Source organism: Uranotaenia lowii, chromosome 3 (assembly GCF_029784155.1).
Source record: "Uranotaenia lowii strain MFRU-FL chromosome 3, ASM2978415v1, whole genome shotgun sequence".
NCBI classification, from domain to species: domain Eukaryota; kingdom Metazoa; phylum Arthropoda; class Insecta; order Diptera; family Culicidae; genus Uranotaenia; species Uranotaenia lowii.
In genome coordinates, this window is record NC_073693.1 from 108,825,404 (window position 1) to 108,841,878 (window position 16,475).

At 37.4% G+C, this 16,475-nt stretch overlaps 1 protein-coding gene across 3 annotated transcripts in view; it reads left to right on the forward strand.

The window, feature by feature from the left end:
* LOC129757313 (translation initiation factor IF-2-like) overlaps positions 1-12,717 on the forward strand; it is a 451,432-nt gene extending 438,715 nt beyond the window's left edge. For all 3 annotated transcript variants that reach the window (XM_055754493.1, XM_055754494.1, XM_055754495.1), the window contains one exon: positions 11,691-12,717. In XM_055754493.1, coding sequence (XP_055610468.1) covers positions 11,691-12,469 — 779 coding nt within the window. In that variant the 3' untranslated portion in view covers positions 12,470-12,717. The remainder of the gene's footprint in view (positions 1-11,690) is intronic.
* Positions 12,718-16,475: the final 3,758 nt, after the last annotated feature.

Genomic DNA, 16,475 nt, shown 5'->3' on the forward strand with positions numbered 1-16,475 from the left:
TTTTCGGACTTTTAAAACTGAGTGTTGGATCTAATATCAAGATAAAGTCCTATATTGCTAAAATTTTCCAAAGTTCAGATTAACCACCGAGCATGAAAGGTAGTGTGGATTTTCCAATGTTCCCTGATCGTCCAATCCGTTTTTATGATAATGATTCAATTTACTTGGAATCACAAAATCATAACCTTAATTATTCTCAAACTAACTGGAAAAAATCAACAAAAATATATATTAAGGTGATCTTTTACCAGTTATATGACTTTCTATTGGTGTTACCAAAACTCATAAAAAATGATTTGATAATGAAATGTTTCAATTCAATCTCATTAAGTTGTTTTGAGTCTATTGGAAATTTTACAGCCATATTGCTTGAGTTGCTAAAAGAATATGACATTTCAAAAAAATTAACGGTGAACGAACAAACATCTAAAAAAAATCTTAGAATTGCCTTGATTCTAATGCAAAAAATTACAAATTTTGTCAATATTCTGCGTACAGGCATTGCTATGCTTCGTTGTTGCGGACCCCATAGAGAAAATCACATCCAAGTATCCATTTCACTGGTACCACGTAAAAAGAACACTTGGAACGAAAATGGGCGCCAAAACTTCCTATAGAGAGATGGATGAACATTAGTAAGCCTTGATTGCTTTTGGCGCCTTCCTACTCTGGGTGATTCGAATGAAAAAAAAAATGGAAATTGACTTGCCATGACTTTTATTTGATACGAATAAAAACTAAAAATTAATTTTAAAATTCCACAAAAACATTTTCAAAATAATCTCTCCGTTGTGTTTTTCTTCGCGTGAAGACGAACACAACAAAAAAAATTGCATGCAAATCGGATGATCCAGTGAAGAGTTTTGCGTGTTCGCACATTTCTGTATGGTCTGTCTCTCTCCCTGTTTTATATATATAGATATATGTTTCCCGTGATCGTATCACCTGTTGTGCGCGTATTTGATTAACGTCCGAACATTCTACCGTTGGTTTACCGGACCGGCGATTTTGTGGGGATTGGCCTCAACATTTGGTCCTTAGCGACCGGATTAAACCGCGGAGTTTGTGCGCGTTTTTGTGTTGGAAGCCTTTGGCAAAGAAGATCCTTTTGTGTCGGACGGCTTGGCTACGATTGCCCCATTTTACAAGGGTTGTTTTGTTGCCGGGTGGCTTGGGTTGAACTCATTGGGTTATCGCGGGCTTGCATTGTCCATTCCTGGTGAAATCAAGTGCTTTGGAGCCTCGGCGGGTGGCTTTCAAATAACCCAATTAATTGAATAATAACGAGTGTCTAACCTAGTGGCGTTTCATACAAACGACTATTCTGTTCTTCTGGGAGGCCATTGCTTTTCGGCGAATTGAAAAAGCCCAAGGAGAGTGTTGAATATTTTTATCGGCACATTATGAACGCCTTAAGAAGCCGTTTTGAAACGCATAAGTGGAAACCAGACCTCAGCAACTGAAGTTTGCTTGGCGTATTTGTGAACGTTGTTAATTTAGCCGTTTTGGAATTGTGTGAAGTGTCTTTAGGGATCAAATTCCTAAGAAGATTAGTCTCCAACGAAATCGCAACGGATTAATTAATGCTGGTGTGAGGTAGGACGTCAGCTGTGCCAATTGTGGAAGGATTTACCGCCAAACAGAGGATTTATCAGAGAAGGATCAAACAAGATAAGTACTAGTAGATAGAGTGTGCGTGTGAATGAGTTTTTGAGTGGTTGAGGTGGCATGAATGCGAGAGTTGATTGTAAGATTTGAACCTGATTTGAGTTTTAATTTTACAAATTTATTAAATTGAGGAGTCAAAAAAATAGCATTCTCCGGTTGACACAGAGAGCATAGAATTGGAATATTAAACATCAACTTGTACTGATCAAGTAATCAGAATTTGGAACATTACTTCTATCGAATCAAATCTGTCAATTCGTTGTCGTATGAGGTCTCGTGAGTGATTTTGTGATAAGTGTTCATACAAAGTGCGTTGTGTAACAATATGGCTGATGAACTACGTCATCTTCGTAAAAAAGAACAAATTCTGTGGAATTTGCTTGAAAATTTAGAAGACTTCCTTCAGGAACATGAGGACTATCAGGAGCAATGTTCACTCCAGCCACGATTAGTGAAATTGGAAGAAGCCTATGACACCTTTTGTGACTTGCGGATTCAGATCGAAACGGTTTTAGAAGATTTGGACACGAACGACAACGACGAAGATGACGAGAAGAGAAAAGAGTCCCAGAGGAAGGAAAACAAACATGTGTTTAAGGAATTTGTGAGCCGATATTTCTCGGTGAAACAACAGCTGTTGTCAAGGATTGAGTCGATCCCAGCTCGACCAGCTGAATCTTCGGTTTCCGACTCGACGTTACCGTGCCACACCAAATTTCCCGAGCTAAAGCTGCCGACCTTTTCTGGAAAACTTGCTGATTGGATCAACTTCCGAGATAATTTCAAGTCGCTTATTCACGACAATGTCCAGTTAAATCAGATGGACAAGTTCAACTACCTCCGTGCGTCGTTAAGAGATGATGCTCTTCTCCAAATCAACCAAATTCAAGTATCGGCGATCAATTACGGACTAGCTTGGAGCATTTTGGAATCTAAGTATGAAAACCATAAGCTGATAGCCCAGGAGCACATGAGCGCACTCTTTGCAGCACCTGCCATGCGAACGGAAAGTTTCGAAGGGTTGAATACGTTGCTGACGACGTTCCAAACTAATCTGCAGCAGTTGGAAAAATTGAACCAGAAGCCAAGTAATTGGAGTCCACTGTTGGCATTCATGCTGTCGCAGAAGTTGGACACAGAAACCTACCGTCTCTGGGAAACTTACCATGCTTCTAAAAACGTGCCTTCCTACGAAGCCATGGTAGCGTTCCTAGAGAACCAGTGTTCGATTCTACAGTCAACGGCCAGTCGCAATGGAAATGACAATCAGCGGAATTTGAGGGCCCCCATCAGCCACAGTACGGTTACTGTCCAGAGTTTTTGTCCTATCTGCAAAAGAGGACCACACAAGGCAGAGCAATGTTCAAGTTTCAGCAGGATGAGGGTGATCGATCGGAAGGTTTTAGTCCGAAGGTTGGGACTCTGCTTCAACTGTTTATATTCCGGACATTTTGTTGCAGAATGTTCACGTAGTTCCTGTTTGAAGTGTGGTCAGCGTCATCATTTTCTACTGCATCCATATTCTCCAAACCAAAGTAGCCATTCGAACACGCAAAATGTCTTTCAAGCCTCACAAAGACCTCAACGCGCGAACAGTCAGTCAAGAAATGAACCCTACTCGCAATACGATCAGTCCCGGACGAATAGTAACCAACCTGTGTTAAATAGCTCCCAATCTACACAACAGCCACCTCCCACAAACACACCCACTGTTAGTCACCACACTACTACTCTACTGAGTACCCAACAGAACACCCACACTGCTATTCTGTCGACAGCCGTTGTCATGCTCGCTGATAGTAACGGAAACACAGTCTTGGCTCGCGCATTGTTGGACAATGGCTCTCAGACTTGTTTAATCACCGAGGAGTTATCAAAGAAGCTAAACTTCGTACGTTCTCAAGAAAATGTTGCTATCAACGGTGTTGGAGGTTGTACAAATGTTTCTAAAGAGTCTGTTATTGCTCGAATTGTGTATTGTACATCTACGTTTACTACCGTCGAAAGTAAATTCTTTGTGTTACCTCAAATCACGCTGGATTTGCCCCAAAAAAGCATCGATGTCAACACTTGGAAACTGCCACCATCCATCAGTCTTGCAGATCCCGACTTTAACAAATCGAGATCGGTTGATATTGTGATTGGAGTATCTTTGTTTTACGATGTGTTGTTACCGAACCAGATGAGGATCAACGATGCCGGTCCAATGCTACAAAATACACATCTTGGATGGATTGTCGCAGGAGAGCTACCAGGAACACCGATTGTGTCTTGTATTGCTATGACATCAACTGAAAAATTTGATGAGGATTCATCTTATTTGAAATTTACATGTGGGAGACTTGTACTACTAGTATTCTGGCTAATTTCTCTCTTTGCTACCTGTTTGTTTGATCTTGAAGTAATCGCAACCCCATCAATTGTCTTAGTATACATGTTTCTCCAAGAGCTTTGGATATTAAAGCATTCTTGTGATGAAGCCTGTCAACATGAGTATTGGCTACAATTCAGAGACAGATTAAAGCGGTTCTTCAAGGCGTTTGTTTCCCGATGGATCGTATTCCGTAAGGATACGGTAACATACGAAGGCCAAGGATTTTACAACTTTAAGATGAGCACCGAAGCAGCTACTCTTCGCAGTGCCCGAGACAGGCATTTTTAAAATCTTCGAGAGCAGTATTAAAACACCCATTGTCGCATTGGACTGATGTATAAGTATTTTCCGCCCCCATGAGGGGCACTGTTGGCACTGGCGACACACTTGACCGTATTGCCAGGGGGCCAACTGCTAAGTTACGTTCAACCTATCTCGTTTGTTGTGGAACATACAGTGTTTTTTCCTCCGCCAGGGTTGTACAACGCACCGTTCCGGATTGTGAAGGCCCTTGTTATGTTCAACCGTTTATTCATTTACCCAGAAAAAAAAATATATTTTTCGCCCCCATGAGGGGCACTATTGGCACTTGCGGCATATTCGACCGTGTTTGCCAGGGGGCCAACTGAGAAGTTATGTTCAATTCTATATGATTATTTGCGAAATCTACAGTGTCTGTCCTTCGCCAGGGTTGTACATCGCACCGTATTAAGTTGATGTCCAGGATTGCCTACATATATAATCCAACGCTAGCGTCGTTTGTTGTTATCGTTCTGCTTCATCGAATAATAATAAGGTATTTCACGCCCCCATGAGGGGCATTGATGGCACTGGCAGCGATTTGGCTGCATTTGCCAGGGGGCCAATCATTAAGTTACGTCCTACCCTATCTGTTTGCTTGCGGAACCTACATTAGTTTTTCTCCGCCAGGATACATCCGTCGCACCGAAAGTTGAAGATCTTCAGGGCAGTAACTTATGGTGTGGTCCAGTTTTTATCAAATGGTCATCGTTTACGCTAAATGAGCCCCCACAGATAGTTACAACTGCCAGGGGACAAGTCAAGAATACATCAATTTCTATCAGACCAGGCTAGGAACCTTGTTGAAATCAACACTTCTTCATTAGATAAGTATGCCCCCAGAAGGGGCGCAAAGGCTAGCAGCGGCAATTCTGCCGTCGATGCCAGGGGGCTATATCAAAGTTACGTTCTTCCTGACTACAAAAAGCATGGAGAAATTGTCGTTTTCTTTTCTTCAACAGGATACCTACTTTCTCAAAAGGTGATACCTCAGAACCTCGTATCACCGCTCGACTGTCGGTCAACACACAACAGGAAAATACATGGATCAGGTTGGATGTCGACAAAGCTGAAGAACCGGAGGAGCTAACATGGAGGTCGGGGTCGATAAGGTTCTTGTTGAGTAAACTCAAGGTGGGCGGTATGTTCGCGCCAAACAGCAGCAACACGACTCAAAAGTAATGAAATAGAGACATCCGCGTCAGCCACAAGCAGCATCAATTGTTTTACCTTTGCCGCACGCATCTACAGTGGTCAGGACAAACAGTGCGTGTGTGCATAGTGGAAAAGAAATGACCGATAGCTAGTCAGTAGCGAGACAAAGGAGTTTCAATCGGTCACCCGTGTCAGTTGAGTTAAGTAGCGTTTTTTGAAGTTAAAAATACAGTCCACTGTTGCTCGTTTAAAGTTGAGCGTTTTAATTTTAGTTTAAATATATGTTTCCCGTGATCGTATCACCTGTTGTGCGCGTATTTGATTAACGTCCGAACATTCTACCGTTGGTTTACCGGACCGGCGATTTTGTGGGGATTGGCCTCAACAGACCTTTTTTTGGTCTTCAATCCACATTTTGACCTCCACCAAAGTCTTAATGCAGTTCCGTACTATCCATTTTCCGTCATATTCACGAAAATCAGGGAAAATTAGGCTTATTTCCAAAAATCAGGGAAAAACGGAGGCTACTCTGGTAATCAGGTTGGGCCTCCAAATATGAGACACATTGGCAACCTTAGTTGGCGGTTGAAAATAAACTTAACTTGCGCAACCGACAAGACCCCGCTTTTTTAAACCTCGTCTCGTCGCGCGCTGCTCGCTGATTGGCCGATATCGTGTCTTCCCGCTCTTCTTATTTGGACCGCTCTCCTTCTTCACGCCGCGTTCTTTCAACTTCATGTTTTTCGCAAATCTTTCGGATCAATTAAATCGAGTTAAACCTGCGTTACATGATTATGTTCCAGTTCCTGCATCGATACCCTACAAAGACTCCATCGGTATTATTGTCGGAATTTTCTTAGTTATGAACCGGCCACAAGACAGTTGCCAAATGTCTGAGAACTTCCTTGGACAATCTTCAGGGCTCTAGGAAAGCTTACACAATCATCTTATTATCCTTCTTTTGCCGTTATTCGTTCTCGGCTACAATGAATTCTGAAATCAGTCCAATTTTAACTCCTTCTTTCTAATGTTCTGAGGAACTGAGTTTAATGGGAAATAAGATATGTTTTAAGAATAAAACAAATCAAATTGACAAGAATTATTTTAATTTATTCCAGTCTAAAAAAATTGGTCATTTTGAAAATTGGGATATAGCATAGCAGAGCAAAGCAAACATTGGAAGTCTTTTTGTGAAATAAGATGTTTCTACCGGCAGATCCGGAAAAATGATCAAAATTTGTTTTGGAACCCCACACATCGGAAATAACTCCAGGTCAATTATTTCCGAAATAAATTTGTATATATATTTTGCAAACAGTTTGGACAGCATAATGCTGTTGTTTAACGATTTCTTTACAGTTTGACTACCTAATTGAAAAAAAACAACACTTTGTACTGAAAAATCATCATCATTTTTGTTTCATCTGTGGAACCGAGTCAGCTGATGGTTTTCATGCCAATTTATAAATTTTCTCAAGGAACAACTCGCTGAACAACTTTGTCGAAGATCGTAGCTTCGTATCTTATTAGGCAAAAAAGTTATTATCTGTTTAACAGGGGTATGTCTTTTCGCATTGATTAACAATAAATTCAATTGACATCACTGCTTGAGCCTCGCGAAGTGTTTCATGGAAAGTAGTCACGCAATACCTCGCAAGGCACTCTGCAGGGATGTCAATTGAATTTATTGTTTATCAGTGCGAAAAGACAAACCACTGTGAAACAGCTATTAATTTTTTTTCCTTATAAGATACGAAGTTACAGTCTTCGACAAAGTTGTGCAACGGAAAATTTCCTTTAGGAAATTTATAAATTGGCACAAATCCATCAGCTGGCTCGGTTTCACAGACGAAACAAAAATGATGTTGATTTTCCAGTACAAAATATTCAATTTTCCCATACAGACATAAAAGTCCAAATTTACTCATGCAAACGTTACTTAAAAATTTTGCAAAAAATCATGGATGAGTTTTAGACCAAGACTAAGCTTCAAAGACCCCAGGGTTTGAGAAATTCCAAAATGACCCCAAATCGATTCAGTCTACTATCCCATTCCTCAGTTTTTAAGCTCAGGTGATTTGTTTTACCCATTGGTTAAGACTTAGAGTTTGCTGTAGCACAAAAACCTTTGAAAAAATACCATTACGCCAATCTGGAAGCCAATTCAGTTTAAAATTAAATGATGAACTTATTTTTAATGATCCTCTAGGAAGATAGCCAAAACATCCACAAAATCTAGCCTCAAAAGTGTCTTTAACTTGATGGTTTTATTTCTAGATAAATTAAGTTAAAAAAATAGAAAATTTGCCAAATAATGAAAAGCGATTTCTTTTCAAAAATGGTTTTAAGTTAATGGAACTTAAAAGAAAAGAAATTGAAAAAAAAAACTACGGTGAGCTGAAATTTTAAATATTTAAAATCCAAAACCCCAATTCAACAATTGAAAAAGATTCTACAAGTTCAACTTCCGGCGTGAATCATCCGAAAGCAAGAAATTTAGCCGATTGCAAAAACAAAAACAGAAAAACTAAACATATTCAACCAGTAACGAGAGAATAACGAAGTTGTAGAAATAGAAAGTATCCCTTCCTACCCCTTTTTCCCAACAAAACAAGAAACGATGAAACTAATGTTAGCGTGAAACAGAAGAGACAATTTTTATCAAACGAAATCTTTAAGAAGCTTACATGAACTAAAACCTTAAAAAAATAAAAAAGAAACAAACGAAATAAAAAAACACACAAAACTCTGTAGTAGATGTGCTATAGTGAAACAACTAACTAAATGGATGAAAACAGGAAACATATTAAACGACAGCAAAAGCGACACACGAAAAAAAAACAAAAACAGTTAGTAGGAAATAAACAGATTATTAAACGCAACAGCCTTATACCTGATTAGAGAGAGAGCCAGATTTTAGTCCTATTATACTAAACTATTGAGAAGGGGCTGGCGAAGTAAAAAAGACACTACTTGAAGAGGGAAAAACTTTTACCCCGAAAAAAAAACTCTAAGATATCAGCTACCTTTACCAAAACACACAAACACACACGCAGACACCTAATACCCCCGAGCTATTCTGGAAATGAAAATGATACTGCAAATCCCCCTTTTATTCCGAGAAGCTAATACCTTTCACAAAGTAGAGTAGAAACAACAACAACAAAAAACAGCCCACATACAAAACAGCAAACATACAAACCAAACAAGCAAAAGGAACAAACCCAAACAAGAACGCCCTACCAAATCAAAACACCTGCCGATTAAGAGTCCGGAAAAGCGAGCAGCACACAACGAAACTAAACGGACAAAAAAAGAAACTAAAAAATCCGATAAGGAAAATGGCAACATCCGGTTTTTGGGAAAGTCGAAAGCGCCAAAATGAAATGCTGGACCTGAATAATAAATTCCGCAAACAGCACGGAACAACACACGTTTGGAGCATTGTGTGAGGGAATCCTGTTTAAAAATTAGGTGACCAGCAATCTATTTCTGTATAAACTGTTAAAATTTTTAAAATTATGAAGATTTTCAATACTGAAAAAATTGTATAATTGTCAAAATTGTTGACAATGCCACAATTGACCAAATTTGTAATGTCGTCATAATTTTAAAAATTGTCAAAATTGTTAAAATTGTCAAAATTGGCACAATTGTCAAAATTTTCAAAATAATCAAAATTGTCAAAATTGTCAAAATTGTCAAAATTGTCAAAATTGTCAAAATTGTCAAAATTGTCAAAATTGTCAAAATTGTCAAAATTGTCAAAATTGTCAAAATTGTCAAAATTGTCAAAATTGTCAAAATTGTCAAAATTGTCAAAATTGTCAAAATTGTCAAAATTGTCAAAATTGTCAAAATTGTCAAAATTGTCAAAATTGTCAAAATTGTCAAAATTGTCAAAATTGTCAAAATTGTCAAAATTGTCAAAATTGTCAAAATTGTCAAAATTGTCAAAATTTTCAAAATTGTCAAAATTATCAAAATTGTCAAATTTGTCAAAATTGTCAAAATTGTCAAAATTGTCAAAATTGTCAAAATTGTCAAAATTGTCAAAATTGTCAAAATTGTCAAAATTGTCAAAATTGTCAAAATTGTCAAAATTGTCAAAATTGTCAAAATTGTCAAAATTGTCAAAATTGTCAAAATTGTCAAAATTGTCAAAATTGTCAAAATTGTCAAAATTGTCAAAATTGTCAAAATTGTCAAAATTGTCAAAATTGTCAAAATTGTCAAAATTGTCAAAATTGTCAAAATTGTCAAAATTGTCAAAATTGTCAAAATTGTCAAAATTGTCAAAATTGTCAAAATTGTCAAAATTGTCAAAATTGTCAAAATTGTCAAAATTGTCAAAATTGTCAAAATTGTCAAAATTGTCAAAATTGTCAAAATTGTCAAAATTGTCAAAATTGTCAAAATTGTCAAAATTGTCAAAATTGTCAAAATTGTCAAAATTGTCAAAATTGTCAAAATTGTCAAAATTGTCAAAATTGTCAAAATTGTCAAAATTGTCAAAATTGTCAAAATTGTCAAAATTGTCAAAATTGTCAAAATTGTCAAAATTGTCAAAATTGTCAAAATTGTCAAAATTGTCAAAATTGTCAAAATTGTCAAAATTGTCAAAATTGTCAAAATTGTCAAAATTGTCAAAATTGTCAAAATTGTCAAAATTGTCAAAATTGTCAAAATTGTCAAAATTGTCAAAATTGTCAAAATTGTCAAAAATGTCAAAATTGTCAAAATTGTCAAAATTGTCAAAATTGTCAAAATTGTCAAAATTGTCAAAATTGTCAAAATAGTCAAAATTGTCAAAATTGTCAAAATTGTCAAAATTGTCAAAATTGTTAAAATTGTCAAAATTGTCAAAATTTTCAAAATTGTAAAAATAGTCAGCTCTGATAATTTAAACTGCTGGTCACTCTATCAGCTTAAAAACTTTCCCCAGGAGAAAATTACCCTCGACTTAAAAATTAAACAATGAATCCTTGCTGTTTGCGTACGTGTGAATCGACGGGTCTTAGCAATTTTTCAACTTCATCACCCTTTGGCCGACACAGACATCAAAAAATAAAACTAAAAGCCGATAAAAGGCAACAAAAAAAAACTCAAATCAGTGGCTGATGCAAAAAAAATCCGAAAGAAAAAAAATCGAGGGCAAATGGTAGGACAAATACCTACTTAATTTATATCGAAAAGGTTGAGTCCATTTAAAAATAAACGAAGAAAAAAAAACAAAAACAAATCATGATCATGTAAATACAGTTATTAGGGACAGGTCGACCGAAAAGGAAAATTTTATCTCTTTATACCAAGACAACAAGGCTTAACAACCGTACCATAAAATGGAAATGAAGATGCAAAAAAAGGAAAAAAAAACAAATGAAAACGAATGTTATTAGAATGAAAAACATGGATCAGCCCTGTTCTTCATCATTTGTAAAAAAAACTTATTAACAACTCTAATTCCAATTATCATTTCATGTTTCGGGAGGTAACGTGATTGAAAATCACTATCCCAAGCATGTCTGAAATGTATGTAATTTTCCGATATGTACTGTATAAATATTCATTGAATCGATAATTTCGGGTGAAGGTCTTAATTTTTAACTACTAGGTATCCGGAAGGAAAAAACTCTATACAAACGGCAATCAGTAGAAATTTTTTTTCTTAATTATATTTGTGTTTAAAAAAATCAACGAAAAAATAACAGTGTGGCTCAAAAGTTTCTCCATAACCAATTGGGAAGAGAGGGAAGATGAAATTAGAAAAAAAAATATCACACTGTGAAATTGTTCCAAACAAAAACAAAAAAAAACTTGACACAACTCTACAAGAGTTTGTGCGGGATGCTATGAGCACACTGTATATAATTAAACTAAAATTAAACAAATCGCGCTTAGCGTGCAACCGATTGTGGGGAAATTTTTGAGCCTGGAAGTATGCAATGTGACAGACCTCTGGAATGAATTACCTTAACTTTTTTACACTCTACGGTTCATTCCACGAGAATTCTGTCTCGTATTTTTGTTCAGTTAATTTTTGTTTAAAAACTAATTCGCTTTTCGGTTTTCTTTTGTTACTAAAACTTTTGTTTCTTATTGTTTTCTTGTTTCTTTCAACCTTAATCCTTCCCTATGCACTTGGACTCTAAACAAAAAAAAATCCCCCGAAACTATGCAATGCTTTCTCCAGAAAACGCCCAAGACTTGCACAGTGACCGACCGAATCCCCCCAAATCGGCTCCACCCTCGGACGATGACGTACTAAGTAGTCTGGGACTGATACCGAACAATCCGACCAACAACGGGGGTGGAAGCTCGAACAGACCCTCGGGTTCCGGGGGCTACGCCAATCCCTACCCTTCCGTTCCGAGTCCGAATCAACCTCAGCAACCGTACTATCCCCCGCAACCGGCTCCTTCCGGCGGAAGCAATCAATATGGCGGTGGCGACGGAAACAACTACTATGGTGGAGGTGGCGCCGGAAATAACAATGGCGGAGGCAGCCGACGCCCTGGACAGTTTGACGGATCAGGAGGTAATATTGTAGTTCCGACTCCGAAACCAGCTGCTCCCGCTGGAGGAGGTTTCTTTAGCGGAATCCTTAGCGGTGTCCAGAATGCTGTCGGAAATGCTATCAAGCAGCAGGTCGGAACCTACATCAACCAACGTTTGGGAATTGGTCCGGCAGCTGGAGCTGGAGCCGGTGGTCAAGCTGGAGGTGCCGGTGGTCTCGGTAGCTTCCTGGACGCTAGAAACTTCATCGATAGTCGCAATTTGGGTGGCCTTTTCAGCGAACGTAAGCCTAGCGGAAGCGGTTCTTCCCAAACCGGACCATATCCGGTAACCGTTGACCAGCGAAGCCAGGTTTATTCGTCCAATGCAGCACCCAATCAACGGGCTTCCGGTGAGCAATCGGGTGGAAGTCGTGGTTCCGGAACTCCGGCTCCATATGGATGGAAGTTGGACTAAACATTTTTTTCGAATAAAAAAGAAAAAAACAATACTAATCTACTAACCAAATAATAATTGAAAGTGACATTAAGGAAGTACTAACCTTGCGAGAAACATGCAGAACAATAATCGAACAACATATTATTTTAACCTTACCATACTTTTGAGCTGTACCTAGCTTTAGATTTGATTGCATAATCCATTCTCTTTTTTTATTCAAGGAAACAATTATTTTGATATATCTAATAGATTAACATTGAGGTAACCCTGGTTGTGTTTTCAATTAACTGTCAAAAGTGAACAATTTCCTTTACTTATGTAGGTCAATTCCGGATGACAAACGCGCAGATAATGATAAGGGGCCGTTCACATACCACGTAGACAACTTAGGGAGGGGGGAAAAGGGGGTATGGAAATGTCCACGCTTGTCCACGGAGAGGGGGGTAGGGGTTTGGGTCATGTCCACGTGGACATACTTACTTTCAAAATATTTTCTAAAGGTGAATAAATATTAAGATGTTTAAATCAAAATCTTAAAATGGCATACCTTTCCAGTTTAAATTTAAACGATAAATAGCTACTTGAAAGCAAGTAATAAATATGATAATTGAGCAATTTAAAAAATTTTAATATTTTTTATAACAGGAAATTCTTATTCGGTTTAACATAATCAGCCATTTCTATAACCAAAAGGCAAAAAGTGATGTTTTTTGACTGTCAATTTATAGGCATTTAAATTAAAAACTTTTTCAAATGTGTCCACGTGGACATCCGGTGAGGATGGTAGGGGTAAGCCAAATGTCCACGCTTGTCCACGGAGGGGGTCAAAAAACTCATTTTTCTGTCCACGTGGTATCTGAACGGCCCCTAAATACGGTTGGAGACACATGACGGCTATTTGCTCTTTGAATTATTATATGTTTTGACAGTGAGCTACACCTGTTTTAAATTTCTTGATAAATCATCTGCCCCTTACGCCTTACTTTCGTTGAGGATCCTGAAACCTACGCTGCACATTTTATGAGAAAAGGTGAGTAATTTTACAGGTACACAAGGGCTTTTTCAAGCTTTTCTTGCTTGATTACTCACAAATAAAAAGTCCACTTAATCTTTCATCGATAATCAGTGCATCATTTTTGTTCAGAGGCCAAAAGAAATGTGTTTGGGATTAGCATCAAACTGATAGTCAATCGTTATCTGTATTGGAAAAAAGAGAACGAAATAACAAATCTCGATTAAGGGCCACCTCTGCGTCCTAGCAAAACAATTTTGGTAGGAAGTGTTGATGAAAGTCAATGCCCGAAAGACATGTTTGATAAGTGTTGTGTTAAATTAAATTTAACAAGCCGATTCTTCTACGATACTTCTCTATAATATTTTTTTATAATTCCGTGAATCTGATTTTATTTCTATCATTCTAAAATTTTTTTAAATAACTATTTTCCAACATTCCTCAAATTGAAATTGTGACGTTTTAAAAATATTTTAAGGTTATTATTCATTCACTATAATAAATTATTTTACAATACTATTAAATAATTGGTTTTAAGACTTCATTCTTAATTCAGGGTAAGCATTCAAACATTTGGTATTTCGTAAAAAAAACTGCCTCACTACACAGCAAATTTTTAATTGCTGGAAACTAGCAAAACTTTGCTGGTTTTTGTCCCGCTGTTTTTCCAGCAAAATTTTCAGTAATATAAATGGCTGGAAACGCTCAGCAAACTCAGTTTTCGGAAAATCATCAATCTTATAGTGCTGGAAATCAGCAATTGTTTTAAAATAGAACCGTAAATATTGTGATTCTAATTTAATTTTGAATTCTTATGGTTCTCAAGCTAGTGAAATGAAAATGAATCAATATCCGTTCGGCAGATGGATGCCGCTGTGATTCAAGCCTTCAATATATTCAATATATCTATATAAAAAGCAATTTCTGTGGGTTTGTTTGTTTGTTTGTTTGTCCTCTATAGACTCAGCCATCTTAAGAGCTAGAAAGCTGAAATTTGGCATGGGTGCTCATTAGAACCAGGAATGATGAAAAATGTTTTCAGATTTTCGGATGACCCCTTCTGAAGGGGGTCGTCCATACAAGACAAATATTGTTTTCGTGATATTGACGTTATTTTTCGTCGGATTGTAATAAAAATTTGCACATGAGTGTTTTGAAGGCCAAGCAATCGATTATTCTATATATCAAAGTTAGGAACAGGGGTCGGCCAAAGGGGTCATCCATGTAATGTGTTTGATGTTTTTGCGATATTGGCATTATTATACATTGGATTGAGACGAAAATTTCCACATAGAAGTTTTGAATGACGAACAATCGATTCCAGGTATAAAATTTAAGGTCAGGGGTCGGCTACAGGGGTCGTCCATATCAACTGTATAATGTTTTTGCGATATAGGCGGTATTATACATCGGATTGTGATGAAAATAAGCACATGAGTGTTTTTAAGGACGAGAAATCAATTCCAGGTTTTTAAGTCACGATCAGGGGTCGCCCAAAGGGCTCGTCCATATCAACCTATTAATGTATATTAAAAATTATATTGAAATATTGACGTTATTCTACATTGCATTGAGATGAAAATTTCCACATGTGAGTTTTGAGGGACGCTCTATTGCTTTCAGGTTTCAAATTTTGAGTAAGGGGTCGGTAAAAGGGGCGTCCATATTATTTGTTCACAGTTTTTGCAATATTTTCTGGATTGTGCGTAGGATTGTAATGAAAATTGGCACATGTGAGTTTTACAGTAAAGGCAACTGATTACAGGTATCAAGTTTTGGACCGTGGTCCAAAAAAGGGGTCGTCCATGTTAGTTTTTCTCTGATTTCGCGATATTGTCGTCATTATGCATCGGATTCAGTCGAAAATCTGCATTCTGGGTTCGACCAAAGGGGTCGTCCATATGAATTTTTCACATCTTTGGTGTCAAATTTTAGATCGAGGATCAGCAAAAGGGGTCGTCCATATTAATAGTTCACTATTTTTGCTATATTGCCGTGATTACGCATCAGATTGAGATCAAATTTTGTACAAGGGAGGTTTGAAAGACGAGCAATTTATTTCAGGTGCTCAATTTTGGTTCAAGGACCAGAAAAAGAGGTCATCCATATGAAATATTAACTGTTATCGCGATATTGTCATCATTATACATCGGATTGTAATGAAAACAAGTACATGAGAGTTTCACAGCACGGGCAATAGATTTCAGAAGTCTAATTTTGGGGCAGGGGTCAGCAAAAAGGGTTGTTCCCATTAATTATTCAATGTTTCTGTAATAATTACCTTACTATGCATCGAATCGAAACGGAAATTCATACACGGGAGCTTAAAAATTCTGAATCAAAGGACAGGAAAAAGGGACGTCAATTTTTGCAGTAGTTTCGTTACTATGCATTATGCGATCGAATCCTGATTTCATATTAACTGTTTGCGTGATTATGCATCCGGAGAAGCTAAAAATTCGTGCAAGGTTGTTTAAAAGACAATCAAAAGGTTCTTTTAAAAAAAAGTTTAATATTTTATGCAATATGGTATTGAAAATGCATCCCAATTATCATTTACACACACTTATCACATATTTGAAATTAAAAACGAAACGGAGCTCGTACGGGATCAGCTAGTTCAATATAATCTACGGACCCCCTGGGTTACTGGAAGTCTTCGGAGACTTAAGACGGCCAAGCAGCCCGCACTACGCAACTACATCAAGCACAAGTCTCTCTACACTAAGGACAAATATCGCAAATTGATTTCTGCCTATAAAAAGCCAGTAAGCGTTGCTATCAGAATTATATTAATCGGTTACAAGAGAATTTCAAGAGCAGTCCGAAATCTTTTTGGAAGCACGTGAAAAATCAGCGGAGCGAATCAGGGCTTCCGTCTCACATGTTCCTGAATAGCGACACAGTGAACTCTGATCCCGAAATTTGTGATCTATTTGCCGAGAAGTTCTCTAGCATTTTTACAACTGGATCCATTTCTCCTGAGCAACTGGCTGGAGCTGTGAGAAATAT